Source organism: Pseudonaja textilis, chromosome 3 (genome assembly GCF_049901715.1).
Source record: "Pseudonaja textilis isolate UNSWEBS1 chromosome 3, rPseTex1.2, whole genome shotgun sequence".
Lineage (NCBI taxonomy): Eukaryota > Metazoa > Chordata > Lepidosauria > Squamata > Elapidae > Pseudonaja > Pseudonaja textilis.
Window position 1 is genome coordinate 96451275 of NC_141992.1, and position 15796 is coordinate 96467070.

The 15796-nt window shown below is 39.2% G+C and overlaps 1 protein-coding gene across 1 annotated transcript; it reads right to left on the minus strand.

Moving 5' to 3' along the window:
* Positions 1-8162: 8162 nt before the first annotated feature.
* LOC113438016 (SCAN domain-containing protein 3-like) lies at positions 8163-9116 on the minus strand. Its single transcript, XM_087930375.1, has one exon. It carries the CDS (start codon positions 9114-9116, stop codon positions 8163-8165), a length of 954 nt encoding a protein of 317 aa, XP_087786501.1.
* Between the last annotated feature and the right edge of the window lie 6680 nt (positions 9117-15796).

Here is a 15796-nt window from a genome sequence, read left to right on the forward strand (position 1 = left end):
GCATGTATATACTGTATATAGACACACACTGTAGGTATGTGTATGTATATATAGACACGTACAAAAAATGCAGGGGGGAAAAAGGAATACTTCTCCCAAAAATAGTAAGAAAAATAAACTTTCTTCTTTGTCTCCAGCAAATATACCCAACATTAACAATTTCTCTCTTTCTTTTAAATAACCACCAGTTACGTCTTCCTTCCATACCTCATTTTTTTTATAAAATCATATATACCTTCATCTCTCCTTACTGAACAACAAAGGTCCAGTAAAAATTAATAAAAAATACCTAACAGCATAAATACTGTATATAATCCTCTGCTCCATTTAGTCTAAATTCCCCTCATCTCTCTTAATAATTAATAATAATAATAATAATAATAATAATAATAATAATAATAATAATAATAAGTACCAGTGGTACTCGGCACACTGGGCACTGTGCCTAAAGACCTAGGCAAGCACTTAAAAACAATTGGCGCTGACAAGATCACTATTGGTCAGCTGCAGAAGGCCACCTTACTGGGATCTGCTCGCATAATCCGCTGATACATCACGCAGTTCTAAACACTTGTTAAGTGTTTGACTAGTGATTTGTGATATGAAACCCAGCATGGTTATCTCGTCTGCTGTGTATACTGTCATTTTTGTGAATCATCATCATCATCATCATCATCTGCTGATTCATCACGCAGTCCTAAATGCTTGGGAAGTGTTCGACTAGTGATTTGTGATACGAAATCCAGCATAGTTATGTTGTTTGCTGTGTTCATTGTTGTATCTTGTGTATAATAATAATAAAATTTAAATCTATTAAACACCACCAGAAATAATAAGCTCTTAAGTAAGATATCTAAAATAATAATAAATATTAGTAATTACTAATCCACTATATCATTCAACATTTCAAAAAAAGAAGCTATCCAACCCAAAAAGCAATAACATCAATAAAGATAGCAACTCATTATTTAAACACAATCAAACAAACCAATTTTCTAGATATTTTCCTTTTTCTTCGCAGCCATCTTTAAATCCCATAGATAAAATTTTAACTTCTCTCTTCTTTTAGCATTTTTATCTCTTCTCTTAATGTTTTTTTATCCAGATCCATTTGTACATTTTCATGAAATAACTCCAGTAAATACTTCTATTTCAATTTAAAAGGATATTCTACATCACTCTTTGGGTACATTATTTGTAGATCTTTCTTGGTTTTTAAGTGATCAATCAATTCCATTTATAGATCCAATATTTCCTCTCTTTCATGTAAGTTGTAATTTTTAAATCCACCTTAAAATTGATTTGGTTGTCTTCAACCAAATTTGTTCCGTTTCAGGCACAACTCTTAGTTCAGTAAAGAATTTAAAAGAAAAAACAGTTCAAATATCCAGAGATCAAAGGTTTCCTTTAAAGTAGCCATTATGTGTTTTAATAAATCATGTGCTTTCAAAGTCTTGTTTGCATTGAAATGTAAACAAAACAGATTTTCCCCACATAAGAGGGTCATACTAATTAGTTTCAAAATCTTTCTTTAAATTGGCTTCACAAAACTTAGTATTTAAATTGTTTATAAACAACTCTAAAATTTAAAGTCACTCATTTACTGTTACAATGGAAAAAGTGACCAAAAAAATTAAAATCTTACAAAGCTGAAAAGACATAGTTTTTCTTTCTTTTAAACAGATTGAAGGGAAAGTCACTCAGCGACTTGTAGGGTTGTAGTTTTGTAGTTTTTTCAATCTTAAAGAGGCATACCAAGACAGCAACAACAGCTACAAAGTGATTAAAAAGATGAAATTTGGTTAAACCTTGAATCCATTAGGATTCAGTTATGGTGCAGAGCATGATGGAATCCACTAGTCCAGATTTTTTTTTCATTTATTTTATTTCATTTGGTTTGTCAATTGCTTACAAGATAATAGGTATAAGTAAAAACATGGTTATGAATACATGGATACATATAAGAAAAATAAATAAATAAAAGAAACAATAGGACAGGGACGGCAGGCACGTTGGTGCGCTTATGCACATCCCCTACAGAAAGGGGTGAGGTCAGGAGTAGACACTCTAAGGTTAAAGTTTTTGGGGTTTGGGGAAGAAACCACAGAGTCAGGTAGAGCAGTGGCCCTCACTGGTACCAGTGGCTGTAGGTAGGTATTCCAACAGCTTCTGCTGCCTGTTCACAAAAATCAGCTGCCTGGTGTACATGTGGACACTCTCCAGATCTCTCTTTCTTCCAGAAAGAATTTCAGCAGTCTTCATCTCACATCCAGCTACTTTTTCATTTGAAATGCCCCCACAATCTGCAAAGAGCAGACAAAATGTGGTCACTAGCTTGCCCCATCTCACTCTAAGCCAAGACGTTGTCCTTTTTAAAGGCTGTTCTCAAAATTCAGTTTACCTTGTTAGAAGAAATGTTCATGTGGGTTCAGTTCCAAGTGGGAAGAAAGACACTGGAAACATGAAGGCTGCTTGGAAGGATGGTTTAATGGTGAAGCAGAACAACCGAGCACATGTGATTCTGGGTAGATGATCACATGGAGTGGAGAGTGAGATATATTTTATGCCCTGTCTTGGGCCTTGCAAGAAATGTATCCTATTGGTTGTCAGACTCTCAGGGGCCCATATGGGGATCCAGCCAGAGGTGCTATTCAGCCGGTTCACACCTACTCAGGTGAACTGGTAGCAAGAATTTGGCATGGGTCACCGAACTGGTAGCAACATCTAGGTGGCCACGCCCCCAACCCGGTCGCCCAGTTTCTGCTCACTCACTTGCCCCGCCCACCCGATGCTCGCTGCCCCAGTTTAAAGGAGGACTGCTCCCCCGCCCTAGCCATGCATTTTCAAGCAGCCACTTGAAAACACATGACTGTGGGCGGAGCAGCGGTCCGTTAACCTGCAAAACTGTTCCAAGGCTGGATTCTTCATAGACACTAGAAGTATTGCTTCCCCTTATGGGTAAAGTGCCTGGAGGAGTGAGGCGGGGGGGAATCCAGCCATGGGGAAGTTTGCAGGAGCTTCAAAGGCAAGTCTGTTTACCTGCAGAACTTCTCTAATGCTGGATTCACTTCCCCTTGTGAGTAAGGTGGTGAGAGGGAATGAAGGCTGATAGGGTGTATGTGTGTGTGAGAGAGAGAAGAAAGAAAGAAAGAAAGAAAGAAAGAAAGAAAGAAAGAAAGAAAGAAAGAAAGAAAGAAAGAAAGAAAGAAAGAAAGAAAGAAAAAGAAATAGGGAAAGAGAGAGAAAAAGAAAGGAAGGGAGAGAAAGACAGAAAGAGACAAAGAAAGAGAAAGAAAGAAAAAGAAATAGGAAGGGAGAGAGAGAGAGACAGAGAAAACTCTTGTGCTATTATTTTTAATTGTTCCATTATTTATCATGTGTTAATATTTTACGCTGTCCCTACACCTAGAATGATTCTACTGCCTTTCTTTTGCCCAGGGCTATCACATATTTTTCAGGGTTTACATGCATTCAATGTCAATAGTCCAGAGCATAAAATACACATGTGTTTAACAAGAGTTGAAAGGGACCTTGGAGGTCTTCTAGTCCAACCCCCTGCTCAGGCAGGAAAACTGAGGATGCCAAACTCTGAGTAGAGGTCCTGGGAAAGGTGTCAGAATAACACTTAGAAGGGACTTTTGGGGGAACCCTATACCATTTCAGAGAAATGGCTGTCCAGTCTTTTAAAAATTTCCAGTGATTGATCACCCAGAACTTCTGGGGACAAGCAGGTCCACTGGTTAATTGTTCTTACTGTCAGAAAGCTTCTCCTTAGTTTTAGGTTGCTTCTCTCTTTGTTCAGTTTCCATCCATTGCTTCTTGTTTGCCTCCTGGTGCTTTGGAAAATTCATCCCCCCCCCTTTCTTTGTGGCAACCCCTTAAAAGCCTATTGCCTATCACACTCTTGAGTAAAGCATGTGAGCCATTTCCTCCTTTCAGTGGTCCATGAAAGTACATCTATAGTATGCAGATAATAAAGTCAAAAAAGGCGAACAACATTTTTACAGAACTATAGATAAGTTGAGGCTGGGTGACAAGGAATGGCTGGGAGGGGAGGGGCCAGGTGAGGCCCTCCTTGATGCGAGTGACATTGAGTTGGCCACGCCCACCCAGTCACGTGACCACCAAGCCACACCCACCCAGTCACATGACCACCAAGCCATGCCCACCAAATAAGCCATGCCCACAGAATCGGTAGGAAAAATTTTGAATTCCACCACTGGATCCAGCTAACCTTATAGGCTGGCTGTGTCCCAGGCTTGGTTGAATCTTGCTGGGTGATGATGTAATGAAAAGGGTGTTGGGCAATTCCTATTATGGCTTAATGGCTTTGTCCTGGTTTGGATCTTGAGTGAGGGCTAATCCTATCACTCTGGAGCTGAAGGCCTTTTGTCTTGTAGGTAGGATGGCCCAGTCTTTCTGGGGCTATTAACAAAGGTGGGGGCTGCTTTCCAAGCACATCTTTCTCCTTTTCTCATCCAGGGAAATAGAATATTCTGTTTTTTTAATATTTCGTAGAATATTTCATTCTTCTAGGAGATGGGTGGGCGCTAACTTTCTATAGTTTTTGAGGAGAGAGAGCAGAGGAGTCAAAATTGTCTTTCAATAGTAGGACACAGAGTGGAGAGATTTTCTCCAATATAGTGAAGAAAATGCATTTGTCTAAATTAATTTTCTAATTGCATACATACATATAAATCACCCCATGGGACTGTTACGTTCATCTATCCCCTTGTTCAGTGGTGGGATTCAGCCAGTTCGCACCAGTTTAGAAGAACCGGTTGTTAACTTTCTGAGCAGTTTGGTTAACTGGTTGTTGGAAGAAATCATTAGGGCAGAGAACCGGTTGTTAAATTTTTTCAATCCCACCACTGCCCTTGTTGGAAGATTTATCCTTCTGGTTCAGTTCCAAGTGGGGAAAAAGACACTGGAAACATGGAGGCTGTTTGGAAAGATGGTTTAATGATGGACAAGACCACAGGGCTTGGAGCTCCAAAGTGAAAAGAACGATCACATACTTCAAGATGAAGGAAAAGAAGGACGGGGTAATATGCTGAGTGTGCCTGGGTTTTATACCCTCTGTTGGGATCTGAATTTGAGCTTATATTCTGATTGGTTGTCAGACTCCCATGGGGCCATGCAGGGTCAACGCTGCTTCTGAGTTTTTACTCTTTTTAGGGGAAATATTCTTCCTTTTTAATATTTCCTAGGCTATTTCATTGTTTTAGGAGGGTGTGTGTGTGATAACTTCCTACACTCTCTTTTGTCTTTTTTAAATGTTGAATCAATGGTTAAAACAAAAACAAAAAAAAATCATTGTGGATCTATTGACTCCAAATTGGGAAAAATCAGATTGTAGGGTATCAACTGCCAGAACATTTGGTCTTAATAGTAATTTAATAAAATTTCAGAAATGGCAATATTCTTTTACAGAACAACATATAATATTACAGTCTCTATAAATGTAATTCCCATTTACACTCCCTAAGAGCTCCTAATGTACCCCATACATAAGTAACCACTTTTTATTTATTATATAGTAATTTCCTTCAAAGCAAGCCATAGCAACTATGTCTCTTTGAAGCCTTAATTCTCAAGGAACCACTTTTCAAGTCCATGCAAACATTTCTCGAGGGTTTTGGACTGCAAGTCTTAACACACTCAGTCAAGTTTTTACTATAATTCTTTGAGGTGAAAAAAATTGTGGAGGGGGAAAACTTACAGTAAGTTGTCCTCAAGAGGAAAGAGCTAGGAAAAATTGTGAAGCTAAGGGCATTGTCTTCATAGGATCTGTAATAAAAAAGCATTTTGTTCAGAAAGCATTTCCCAGAAAGAAGATACATTATTTAAGGAAATTGTCCAGAAAGACATTTACTGTAACTGCAATAATTTGTTATATGAAATGAGATATTCTACTTTATAAAGAAAGTCTATTTTAAAGTTGACTAGTGTTTTCAAAAATTTGCTCATATTTTGTCCATTCAGTTTGTATTCTCCCTTTCCCCGTTTGAAATATTTTCTGAACACCTTAATTGCTTACTGTTTAATTCCCTCCCATCTGTTCACTATTTACATGCTTTCTTGTGCAGAATGATCCAATGTATAATCCTCAAAAATGAACTCAAAACTGGTCACATAATATATTAAAGTCATGATTATTTTACTTTATTGAACAGGTTATGGTTGTCTATATTTTTATAATACACTAAATCACATTATTTTGTAATATTGTATGTCTAGAATTGCATTTCCACATTATATTTATACCTGGATCTTAAGCAATGACACATAGAAACCAGGAGACCATGAATTCTAGTCCTGCCTTGGGCATAAAGCCAGCTGGGTGACCTTGGGCCAGTCACTATCTCAGCCCTAAGAAGGAAGTTCAAAAACTTTGTCAGAGATTTGTCAGAAAGGTCTCTGGAGATCAGAAATGACTGAACAGAGGGAGAAAGAAATCAATTTTAATGAATTGATGAATACAGTTATGGGCTTCTTCTTAATCAGACATGTAAATTTTGCCATTTTTGCAGGTTCTGTCATCTTCACCAATCAAACATTCCTTATCTTCCAAGTGCAACATTGATATAGAAGTAGCTTAGTCACCGAGCCATTCAGATTAGCGGGGAAACAGTTGCTTGATTAAAAAGAAAAAAATGAAATATTCTTATATCACAAAATAACACTGGTCTGCTACTGCAGTGGTTCTTAACCTTTTTGAAAAAAATTGCCCCCTTGAGCCATTGAGGAAGTTATCATCGCCCCCAGCTCCCAACATAACCTCTCAATCACAACACAGGGAAATAATTCTTCAATTTATGCAAACATGTTTTTTGTTTTCTTTAAAATTTTCATCAGGACATATTGATACAAATAATTTATTTCCAGTCTTTTTCCCATATCTCAACTGTGTGAAAAATTGTGATGCCACCCATCACTTTACTCCCAAACTTCATGTATTTCATTATTACATGTATTTCATTATTGTCATATTTATTCAAGACACTTAAATGCAATGACCACTGAAAACAAAATTTAATTGCAAGAAAATGAAATGCCCGAAAAAAACCAGTAACATTTAATGATTTAATTACAAGTGAATTTTAAGGCACAAAAAATATATATATATAAAGGGCATAAGAACAAACCGCAATGCAGGAACTAAGAATTTCAAGATGAAAACTCTGAAATTAAATTAAGGTTTGTTGAGGTAATTCCCTGTTAGGAGAATGAGCGCATACAGGGAGACGTATTTGAGAGTAGTGTTTGAATAATACACACACAGCACACAGATACACTGTACAGTAAATGTAGGTTTTTACTTCCAGAAAGGTTTAAACAAAGTTCAAAACAAGCAGTCCAAAGTCATTCACAGGTAAGATCAGTCAGTTTTCAGTCCAAGGATAATCCAATAACAAAGTCCAGTGTCAAAAACAGTTCAGTATCAGACTTACATCAAATCCTTAGAAAGGATCTGTTGGATGGTGCTGAAGCCCCTCTCCACTAAGTAAGTGGAAGGAAAGGCTAAAAGAAGCAACTTAACTTCCTCCCACAATATTGGGTAAGTGTTCCTCATTTTCACCCAAAAAGCTTTGTAGTTGTTACTCTGAAAATTTGATTGGGCTTCACAGTCATATTTCAGATCTGTCAGTGGCTCTTGCAGTTTGGGATGAGGTTGTGCAAAGTCTGCTGTGAAAGGATTTAGCACCCAAGTGGGCACTTCCAGATTTATCAGATCATAGAATCTGGTTTCCATATCTTCTTTTATCTTCAAGTGGCAGCAAAAATCATCCAAATCTTCTGCTTGGAGTTGATGTTCATTACCAAGGCTTGGGAACTGATACAGCTCCTGGCGACTCATATTGCTTGCAAGGAGGTCCAATTTGGAAATAAATGAGCAGATTACTCCTTTGGCCTTAAGAAAATTGATTTTATCTCCTTGCAGCTTTACATTCACTTCATTCAGCTTGTCAAAAACATCAGCGAGATAAGCTACATCCAGACGTTGAAGTTTAAGAGAACTGCTTAGACTTGGATCAATGGAGTCAAGAAATTTGACAACTATGTCAAAAAGTTCGTGGAATCACTGCAAACACTTTCCTTTTGAAAGCTACCTTACTTCAGTGTGCAAAAGGAGACGTTCAAACTCCTCATCATTTTCTTCACAAAGCTTGTGAAAAAGTCAGTTGTTCAAGGCATTTGACTTTAATTTTATTCACAGCGTTAATGATGTAACGTATAGACTCGTGCAAACGGCCATTCAAATTTTTTGAGACAAGATGCTCTCTATGAATGATGCAATGGACAGTCATAACTCCAGGTACAACCGATTTTAGATGAGCTTGAAATCCGCAATATCGTCCAACCATGGTTGCAGCTCCATCGGTTGCACGTGCCACGATGTTTGTCAAAGGGATGTTTTTCTCATTAAAAAACTCTTCAACCTTTTTAAATATTGAAGAACCTTTTGTGTCAGTGGCTAAATTTCGAGAAAATAACAGTTCTTCCCCGATCTCTTCATTTCTGTTGATGAAACGGACATAAGCCAATAACAAGTCTTCATTTTCACGAATCATTGACTCATCAATCTGCATCATGAATTCTGTACTTTTCAAGGTGTCAATAAGCCTTTCTTCCATATCAGCAGCCATTTCATCAATTCTTTTTGATACGGTGTCATTGCTCAAAGGAATCAATTGCGTGACGGTGCTTGCATTGGGCCCCAACATCGTGGCAACAATCTGTTTCACTGCTGGTAAAATCAGCGTTTCTTCGATAGTGTGAGGTTTGCCACATTTTGCTATCAACAAAGATAAGTCATAGGAACAAATGAGCCCCATGTCGGCATTGAGTGATGATTTTCCAAATAACTTCTCAACAGTGCTGCGACCCTCAAACTTGGCCTTTAAGGATTGGAAAAATGATAGTGGTTTGTTGGCTTTATCTGAATGAATTCTTACCAAATGATCTTTCAGTTGATAAGGCTTCATCGCTTCATTTGAAAATGTTTCCTCACAAAGAAGACAAAATGGAAGGTGTATGTTGGAAGGAGATGGAATGAACCCCAATTTTAGGTATTCCATTGAATATTGGTGACACTTCCTCTTCTCGGCCATGTTGAGAAGTCTTCGAAATGAAAGGCACTAACTGCAAATTAAATTTTCGACTGCACTGGAACACTATAAAACACATATGGACGTCAATAAACCTAGTTTCAACAGTTACATTGACATCACAGGGGACAGCGCTCCCCCCCCATCACTGCCCATTCTGGCCAATGGCACGCCACTGCATGGGTAGAGTGATATAGGCTGCTGCGCAATGCGCATGAAGATGAGTGATGCATATTCACATATGTATGGCGTTCCGTACTGAAGCTAGCTGGAAGAACATTTTAAAACACAGTTCAATCCACTAGTAGCAAGCAATCTGATGTTTTTGTACGACAGATATACAGTGGTTCACTGTACAAAAAAAGTCTTAAAAGTGTCCCCAAAACTTCTCGCTCCATCGCCCCCATATTGCCCCCCTTCCGTTCTTTTGCCCCCGCATTGCCCCTTTTCGTTCCATACCCCCCCTAAAAAATGAAATTGCCTCTGGGGGGCGATATCGCCCAGGTTAAGAACCACTGTGCTATTGTATAAATAGTTCAGTTTGCAGAAGGGAGGGAAAAAGAGAGAGATTCAAACACTTACTGTAGATCACAAGGAATCTGAAGGAAAGAGAATCCTCATCTAGACCTTGAGATTGGCTCCATAAACACTACTCCTTAATTCTTACAGAGAAACACCTTAAATTTAGCACTTAGTTATCCCATTCTTTCCCCACCTTCTCTGGTTCTGCTTTTTAAAAAAACCTCCAGCAAAAAGAAGGGCTTTAGGTTTTGGATTCTTTGTGAACATAAAAAAATACTATATCTTATTTTGGGCACCGGGGGCTTGTGGAGGCCTGTTTTTCCACAGCTTTGGTGCGTCTGTGTCATGATTTTATGCACTGCCTGGATTCTGCACGTGCACAGATGGGGTTTCACTTACTTATGTGGCCTGGTTCCTGGTGGGCCACAGGTCAGTGCCAGTTCATGCACTGGGGTTTGGGGACCTCTTGCTCTAGGTAGATTGCAGCTTAATGTGCAATATGCATTTACAACACCACAAAAGACAAGAACATGCCTCCCCTCTCAAACATGTGGGGAAAAGCATCATCCAAAGTAAACAAGTAAACCTTGTTTAAATACAAGAAGAGCTGAGGTAGAAGCTGAATTTACATGAGAAAGGTCACAGAAAATGCAGCTCGGTGATGGAAAAAAGACTAGAACCTGGTTCTTATTACTGTAAACATTGCTGGCTCATTCTTCTCAACAAGGAAAATAAATTGTTTTACCAGCAATAGTTTTGCAATCAGCCCACCCCACTGCCCCCCAAACAACTGGTGTCTATGTAAGGATGTTCCACTGTTCAGGTTTTGATCTGACAAAAATCTGTAAGAAAGACTGATCACCTTCTATTGTATTGATTGGAACTGAAGGGGAATGCAAAAGTTGGCTTGAAACTCAACATTAAGAAAACTAAGATCATGGCATCCGGCCCTCTCAATTCCTGGCAAATAGATCGGGAAGAAATAGAGGTAGTGACAGATTTTTTTTTCCTGGGCTCCCAGATCACCACAGATGGGGACTGCAGCCAAGAAATTAAAAGATGCTTGCTCCTAGGGAAGAAAGCTATGGCAAATCTAGACAGCATACTAAAAAGCAGAGACATCACCCTGCCAACAAGAATGCATATAGTCAAGGCTATGGTTTTCCCAGTTGCAATGTATAGCTGTGAAAGTTGCACCATAAGGAAGGCTGAGCGTCAAAGAATTGAGGCCTTTAAACTATGATGCTGGAGAAGACTCCTGCGAGTTCCTTGGACTGCAAGGCAATCAAACCGGTCAGCCCTAGAGGAGATCAACGCTGACTGCTCTTTAGGAGGCCAGATCCTGAAGATGAAACTCAAATACTTTGGCCACCTAATGAGAAGGAAGGACTCACTGGAGAAGAGCCTAATGCTGGGAAAGATTGAGGTCAATAGAAGGAGATGACAGAGAATGAGGTGGCTGGATGGAGTCACTGAAGCAGTCGGTGTGAGCTTAAATGGACTCCAGAAGATGGTAGATGACAGGAAGGCCTGGAGGAACGTTGTCCATGGGGTCGTAATGGGTCAGACACGACTTCGCAACTAACAAACAACCCAATGATTTTCCAGCCTAATGAGGCTTACAGGAGGGTAGCATTCTGTTCCCTTAATTTGAGTTTTATTGAACATCACCAGTTTCCAGTCTCTACGGTCTTGCTCTGGCCTTAGAGTACCAGAGGGAGAAAAAGAGGATTAAGGGCATTTTTCAGTATTATTTTCACTTGTGATGATCTGGAGTGTACCATAAATGTAACAAAAACCAAAACATAAATAAAGGTCCTTTAATGCCTCCAACTTGGCTTCACTGTTCAATTGTTCATAGTTGGAGATTAAACTATTTTCAAAATAACATTCCAAACAAAAGAAATACAGTACAAAATCAAAGATCAGGTAACAAAGCAAAAACAAACTGCACTGAAGAAAATTCCACAACAGACCAGGATAAATAATTGCCAACTTCAGGAAGATAACCAGGTATAGTCCGTTGGAAGAACGCCAACCAAGATAAACCTCATCCAGGAAAATCACTCTTTGTCTTCAGCATTTGCTAGCACGCAGGTCCAAACTCTTATGCATATCTCACACCTGCAACCCATGAAGAGGATCATGTCCCTCTCCTCCAGAGTAGACCATGTTTTTCCCTGATCCTCTCCTCCCTGCATACCCTAGGATGGATAGTCCTGTGTCCTCCTCTGACTGCTCAGCCGGCCTCTGCCCTTTCCCAGCCTCCTCCACAACCTCTGGAGCCACCCTTCCACTCCCTGTTGGCTGTTCCTCCTCTCCCTCAGAGTCAATCTCCACCAGGGGCATGACATCACCCAACACAGAAAGAAGTCAGCATTTTGTAGAGATGTAATTATTCTTGACCACTGGTCAGGAAATTTTCCTAAATCTTTTCTGCCATTTCCTCTGCCTTTATGAATGCCATCTCAACCTCTAAAATATATACATCTTGTTTCATCTACAAAACCAAGACCAGTACGGGGCATTTCCAGAAGAGGATATCATTTTGAAATTATCCTAAACCATTTAATGTTTTTAGCAAATGTTCAGATTATATGGCCTCGCTTGTCATCCTTCTATGTGTTTCCCACCTTTTTTTCAAATTGCAAAATATTACTAGATTGCTGCTACTAGGAGCTCCCCATATTAAAGAACTCATTGAATAAAGTAAACTCACAGATTACATCAAGATTTATAGAGTAAATTGGATTTACATTATAAAGATGGATGGTGATGGTTTATACATAGCTATTCAAATGATGTCTCAGCTGTTCTATCGTGTTTTAAGTAGGTGACTACTTAAACACCACCTTGTTCAAGCACTAAACCAAGTCTTCTCCAGCCTATCTACCCTCCAGATATGTGGATTTCAACTTCCACAATGCTCAAGAATGGCCATTCTGACGAACACACTTTGGGTGTTGAAGTCTAAACATCAAAGAATATCTGATTTTGTAAGGGTGCATTACAGTATTCACTTGTCGTCTATTAAATTGAAAAATAGTGAAATATCTGTGCAAACACAGAGAGCCCTACTAATCACTAGGAGGGCCCTATTCAGGGCTGCCTGTTTTCAAATATGCTTGCTCAAACATTTAAAAGAAGTTTGTTCAATTTTCTGCTGTTGAGTATTTGCTGGCTCAGTAAGAAAGGCAAAGCATTTTCTACACTAGTTCCATAGCTATGAAATAATATTTAGTAATTCTACTGAATTGTTTAAAGCAAGCAAGGTCTCCAACCTTGGCCACTTCTTGTAGACTTGCAGACTTCAGCTCCCTGAATTCCTCAGCCAGCAAAGCTTAGGAAATATTAAAAGGGCAGAATATTTCACCTAAAAGGGAGGCAGAAACTCAGCAACCCCCCCCCCCCTTTATTAATGAGCCATTAAGTCCTGGGCCACTCTATTCTACAAAACAAAGATCTACCTCCTTCAGGCAGAGCCATTTAATTGCCCTTCAAAAGCTGGCTGAGGAATTCTGGGAATTGAAGTCCACAAGTCTTAAAGTGGCCAAGATTGGAGGCCCCTGCTTTAAACCATGCAGCCCCTAATCTTTGGAGCACCAGGGACCAGTTCTGCAGAGGATTATTTTTCCGCAGACCAGGGATGGGGCTGGTTTTGTCTGAATCCCGCATGTGTGTGGATGGGGCATTGCTTATTTGTTAGGCCCAGTTCCTGGTAGGCCCTGGACTAATGCTCGTCCACAGCCCAGGCATTGGGAACCACTGGTTTAAAGGACTGAACCCAGAAGGATATTTCTTCCAACACAACCATGTGTGTGCAATAATTCCCTTAACTGTAGCAAAGAACGTTGTAAAATTGGGCACAACTCAATAACTTAACAACTGCCTTGCTTAGCAACAGAAATTCTGGTCTGTCAGTAATAGCAGTATTTTATGGCATCACATAGCATAGCAAAATATACATATCATTATCATTGTTTTATATAACCCAACAATCCCAGCCGGAATTAAAATAACCCCCTCTCCTTCAAACAACACATGTTTTGCCTCTTCATGATATTTTATTTTTTGCTGCGACTTTTCACAGTGAGATAAGCGTCATGAACTTCCTTGAAAAAAAAAAACCCTCTTCTGAATCAACTTATTCTAACTTTATTTATTCACACCTATAAAAGAAGTTGACAAACTGGAATTCTCACTCCTGGAGAAAGATTTAAAAAGTTGGGTTGCAATGAATAGGTATGGGAGAGGAGCGGGGATGTTCCAAAAGGACTTAATACTGCCAAATATCTCACATACTTAAGGCTGGCCTTATCTGTTCTTTAGAAATATTGGAATGTAACTGCTATTACTATTGCCTTGATGAGCCGTCATTGCTTAGGAGCTAGAAAACAGAATATCTTGGGAAGGATAGGTTTGGAAAGCTGACTTGGTTCAAACTAGTGGTGTGGAATCTGTGGCTTCCAAATATTCTTGAATTTTAACTCACAAACATTCCTCACTACTGGCCATGTTGGCTGAGAAGGTTGGGACCTGTACTTTAGAAACATCTAGCAGGCCTCAGAAGACACACCAAATATGTGCTGCAAAAATCCAGACAACCATGATATGGTAGTAAAGAAACAGTTTCTTTGCCATTTTTCTACAGATAACAATCAGATTTTTGTAACCCAGTTCTGGTAGCGTTGACTCACATGTCCTTTACTCTTTTCTTCAGACAATGGTCAAAATGACACATATTTATTCGTATTCTCTTTCCACCAAGCATTGCGTCAGATGTAAGAGCCTTAAATCCTGAGTCAAAAATAACCCAGTTTACTTGTCGCAGGTAGGAGGGCTGTGGGTTGAAGCAGGAGGAAGTGATTTATAAGAGGTGACAGACTGCTTCAAGGGACTGCCAATTCTAATAATGAGAAGCCACAGCTGGCAGCATCCAGTAGAAGTAGGAAAACTAGCATAGGAATAAGCACTGTTTTTGCTAGAGTAACAAAGAGAATAACCAGGCATGCATTTCCAGTTAAATAAGCGAACAATTGCAATGCATTATTTGATGACAGAACCAGCAACACATAGCTGGCAGAATCCAGCTTTGTTTCCTAGTATAAATAGATTTTCGCTGCAGCATAGAAATAACCCTCTCTCAGGGGAGTATTAGTTCCATTTTTAAAACAGGCCTAACATTCTTTCAAATGAATTCTAAACCCATGTTTAAACATATTAGACTAGTCCCTTTACAAATAATTCTCTAAAATAGGGTGTCCAACTTTGGCAATTTAAGACTTCTGGGTTTCGGCTCCCAGAATTCTCCAGCCAGCCAAGTTTTAAAGTTGCCAAGGTGGACAACCCCTGCTCTGAACCAATCTGTATAAGGGTCCTACATGAGAACATCTAGATGCTTTGGAAACCTTTCCTAAGTAGCTGCCTCAGGTATCTGGCCTCTTCAGTGTTTTAAATCTAAATGACCTTGGGGGCCAGTGCCCAGTGACTGGAAGGGAAGGATCAAACCCTAAAGAGCTCAGTAGGAAGTAGACAGATTCTGACCTTTGTCGGCAACAACAGCACACTGTTGACAAAAAAATCCAGATAGTACAAAGACAAAGAATGTGTGAGGAGAGGAGAGAAAAAAGTACTTTTAGCATCATGGTTCATTTTATCTCTCCATATCTTTCAATCCTTATGAACTATCCTTGCTTCCATGACATCAATAAAGTATACAATTCCATGTATCGCATTTTGTTTTTTAATCTTCTCATCTCTCTCTTGAAGATCTTATCAATTCCATTCAATCATTATTTTCTTGGCCTCCCACTTCATGATTCCAATTTTTCTTCATGTATTTCTGTTGGATGTTTTCATTCATTCTGTTGATGTTATTAAACAATATAGCGAGAATGAATGCACTTTTCTTATAGAACTTTATTTTATATAAAAGCTATATTCCTTCAACTCTATTCTTTCTTGACTCTGGGCTGATCCATATATCCATACATCCATGCTATTGTGGTTTCCTCCCATCTTTGAGTGAGAATTAAAAGCACTGCCTTCACAGTGTACTTTACTGTCTGTAACTCTTCAATGGGGTCAGTTTCTGTTGTTACCCACAAATATGGAACACAATGTAATTTCAGGGCAATGCAGATGGAATTCCTGCTGTCCTT

Coding starts and splice junctions, on each gene's coding strand:
- LOC113438016 (XM_087930375.1), bottom strand. CDS start 9,116: ATGGCCGAGAAGAGGAAGTGTCACCAATATTCAATGGAATACCTAAAA.